At 45.2% G+C, this 3,060-nt stretch overlaps 1 protein-coding gene across 2 annotated transcripts; it reads left to right on the top strand.

Moving 5' to 3' along the window:
• On the top strand, positions 616-2,733 carry LOC8062690. Of its 2 annotated transcripts, XM_021460925.1 has the most exons (3): positions 616-756; positions 856-1,335; positions 1,438-2,733. In XM_021460925.1, exons 2-3 carry the CDS (start codon positions 893-895, stop codon positions 2,513-2,515), a joined length of 1,521 nt encoding a protein of 506 aa, XP_021316600.1. In that variant the 5' UTR covers positions 616-756; positions 856-892; the 3' UTR covers positions 2,516-2,733. The 2 variants fall into 2 exon arrangements, with proteins under 2 accessions (XP_021316600.1, XP_021316599.1); XM_021460924.1 differs by having other exon boundaries at positions 856-2,733.

The following is a 3,060-nucleotide window of genomic DNA, read 5'->3' as shown; positions in this document are numbered from 1 at the left end:
GTGTGCACATCGCTCATGACAAATTCACACGATATGTAGCTCTCAAATAATGTATCTCTCCGTGTGTATGCTCATACAACCAGGGGGGATCTAGGATGAGATCAAAGGGAGAGGGTAAATAATGAAGATTCAGAGCTTAAGCTACAGATTACTGTGATTCAAGGCTGATCAGTACTAATTTAATGCACAAATCACGTTCATAGGGGGGGGCTGCAGCCAACCCAGCCCCCCCTTTGGATCGGCCCCTGCACACAACTGGCTCGCCGGGCTGCATAGATTCACAAACTCTTGTTGGTGCTGGCCACAACCCAGCAACCTTTTTTTCTCAAATAAACACAATTACATATCGTAACAGTGTGTGTCTATGTGTGAGTGACCATGTCAACCAAGAAGTTTCTATAAATCAGTTAATTCTGGCACATGCCTGACACGTTCCAAGAGGTTTCTATATATCAGTTAATTTTGGCACTCTCCAAGATGTGATACATATGTCGACCTCAGTGGCTTAGTGCTTGTTGCCTCTACTCCAAAGTCTTCCTGTGTGCCTATCACTCATGACAAATTTCCACGATGTCGCTCTCAAACAATGTACCTCTCCGTGTGTGTGCTCATACAACTGGCCGGCCGGGCTGGATAGATTCACAAACTCTTGTTGGTCCTGGCCACAAACCTGCAACCTTTTTGTCTGAAATAAACGGGAGTACATATCGTCACATTCAGAAGTTAGCAATCCTACAGCTAGTTCGACCTCAGCAGGTTCTGATTTCCTCTGCTTTCGCAAAACTGATGAACAGGAACATTCTGACTCCTATATTTATTGAGTGATAGTATTTTGCTTTCTTCCTGAGCATGCAGGACAGTCGAGTTCTACACGTTGCTTTGATCAATCCCAATGGCAGCAGAGTTGGTCGGTTCTGTAGTGGCCCAGGAGGCTGTTAACCAAATCTTATCAAGAATCAAGGAGGGTTATCAGGACAAGTCAGATGCAAAGGAGCACATAGAGAGGATGGAGATGGCACACATCAAGCTGGAGGCCGCCCTTGAGACCTCCAACAAGTGGAACGTCACCAGCGCGCCACTGCTGCGTTGGCGGAGCAAGCTCAAGCGCGCCTCACAGGACTGCGACAACACTCTGCGCAGGTGTAGGCAGCGCTTGCAAGAAGAGGAAGAAGTACAGCAAGCGGTAAGGAGCTCCTCCTTTCCGAAGAGGATGGCTCATACTGCCATGTCATTTGTTTCGTCAATCTTTAGTGGTGGTGATGATGATCTACTGAAAGGATCCACTGTCGCCCGGCGATTCGAACGGTTTGCAGAAGGTGCGAGCGAATTCTTGAGGTACGTAGAGCTTGGTGGCACACCATGCAGATACATGTTTTTCGACCCTTTGATACGCCATCTTCTCACTGGTAAAGGAACAAAGTATTGCCTTGTTACCAGGGGTCAACATCTATCACTGCTTCTACAGCCCTTTACTACACCAAAGCCTGGGATGGAGGGTAACCTAATATTCTTACTTGAAGATGCCAATGCTCCAGAGAATAATTTCTTTCTTAGCCTCCAATTACGGCTCTCTGAGAGTATTGACATAGTTGGTGTTGTGGTCAGATGCCTGAACCTGTTCACACCTCACTTAAGCTCAACAACCGAAACTGTGAAAACAAAGCTCACCCAGGTACCAACACAAGACTTGTCCTGGGTGTCTGATGCTTATTCTGCTTTTGGCTGCTATGCTGAAGAAATGTACAACCTTCACACCGTCTATTCAAAATGGTTTCGACCCAACCCGCTTTGCTGCCAGCAACAAGATCATCAATACGCCCAGCGCTACAATGCTACAAGCTCGTCATCTGAATCATTGCCATGTGATGTATACATGGAACCAGTTATCCAAGTGTATTTGTTGGGCCATGTCACACTGTCTGCTGGGAACAATAGCCCCAAGAGAGAATTTCCTTATATGAAACTTGGAGCACATTTCTGGCCCCATGCACCATGTGAAGATTTGTTGCCTGCACTCGACGGTTCAGCAACAGAAATGATCAACGGGGTGGTCGTGCAAACTGGCATGCATGCAAAAGTTTCCTTTGAACAGCTAGGCGACATTACGATACCAAAGGCAGTAGATTGCCTTCGCAGGGATGTGGCAGCTACCTCATATGAGATTATGTGGAAGTCCAAGCATGGCAGGGCATACCTTCAGGTTGGGAAGACCACATGGAGAGCAACCGCTCAAGAAGACCGAGGTAGGAAACACCATAAACGATTGACGGGCAAGAAGCTGCTAGGATGGGCCAGTGCGAACAATGAGTTCATGTGCTCGTGGATTAGACATGCACCTGTCCAGTTGCAGAGCTTAGTGGTGCACTGGTTTCAGAAAGAAATACAATTGCCGCAACCTTTATTATTGAAAACTAATTCCTGCTTCCATTACTGTCCAATCATGCTGTTTTCATTGAAAGATAACAGGTCTTTGGTAATAAGGACAATCAAGTCGTCCAGCAAGTTCAATGGTTGAAGAACTTTTAATTCCTTGTACTTCAGCACCTTGATGAACAAACTATAGCTGAACCATTGGTGTGTTTTGTAAATGTAAGACTATATAGGGGCTTTCTGAAGAATATACTAGCTATTTATAGGGATAATGAGATGACAAGATTGAGATGTGTCATTGTAATTGCAGTATATTGAGTTATTGTCGCATTGTCAACGTTGGTGAAGTTTTTTTATTTGTCATTCTTGCTCATGCTAACCAAAGGTGAAGTGATGGTGGTGCAACGTGTCTTGTTTTTTATATTTGCCTGGTTGTGGAGAAAGTGAGGAGAGGTTCATATCGATGTACCATATGCCCCGAACGATGGATGAGAATGCTAGAAATGAGAGGGCCAAGATCATGGTGATTATATGTTATCTACACCAAGAATAAGGACAACAAGCAGGTTTATAAAAGGTAACAAAGACCGCATTGACCATAGTCAAGGTGGTATCAAGACCAAGTCAAGTAGGGCCTATGAAAGACTTGGTCGTCCAAATGAGGACAATGTGGAGATGCATTGAGTTCGT

The sequence above is a fragment of the Sorghum bicolor genome, chromosome 5, assembly GCF_000003195.3.
Source record: "Sorghum bicolor cultivar BTx623 chromosome 5, Sorghum_bicolor_NCBIv3, whole genome shotgun sequence".
NCBI lineage: Eukaryota > Viridiplantae > Streptophyta > Magnoliopsida > Poales > Poaceae > Sorghum > Sorghum bicolor.
The sequence above is the reverse complement of the archived record's forward strand: the minus strand, read 5'-3'. Positions and strand labels throughout refer to the sequence as shown.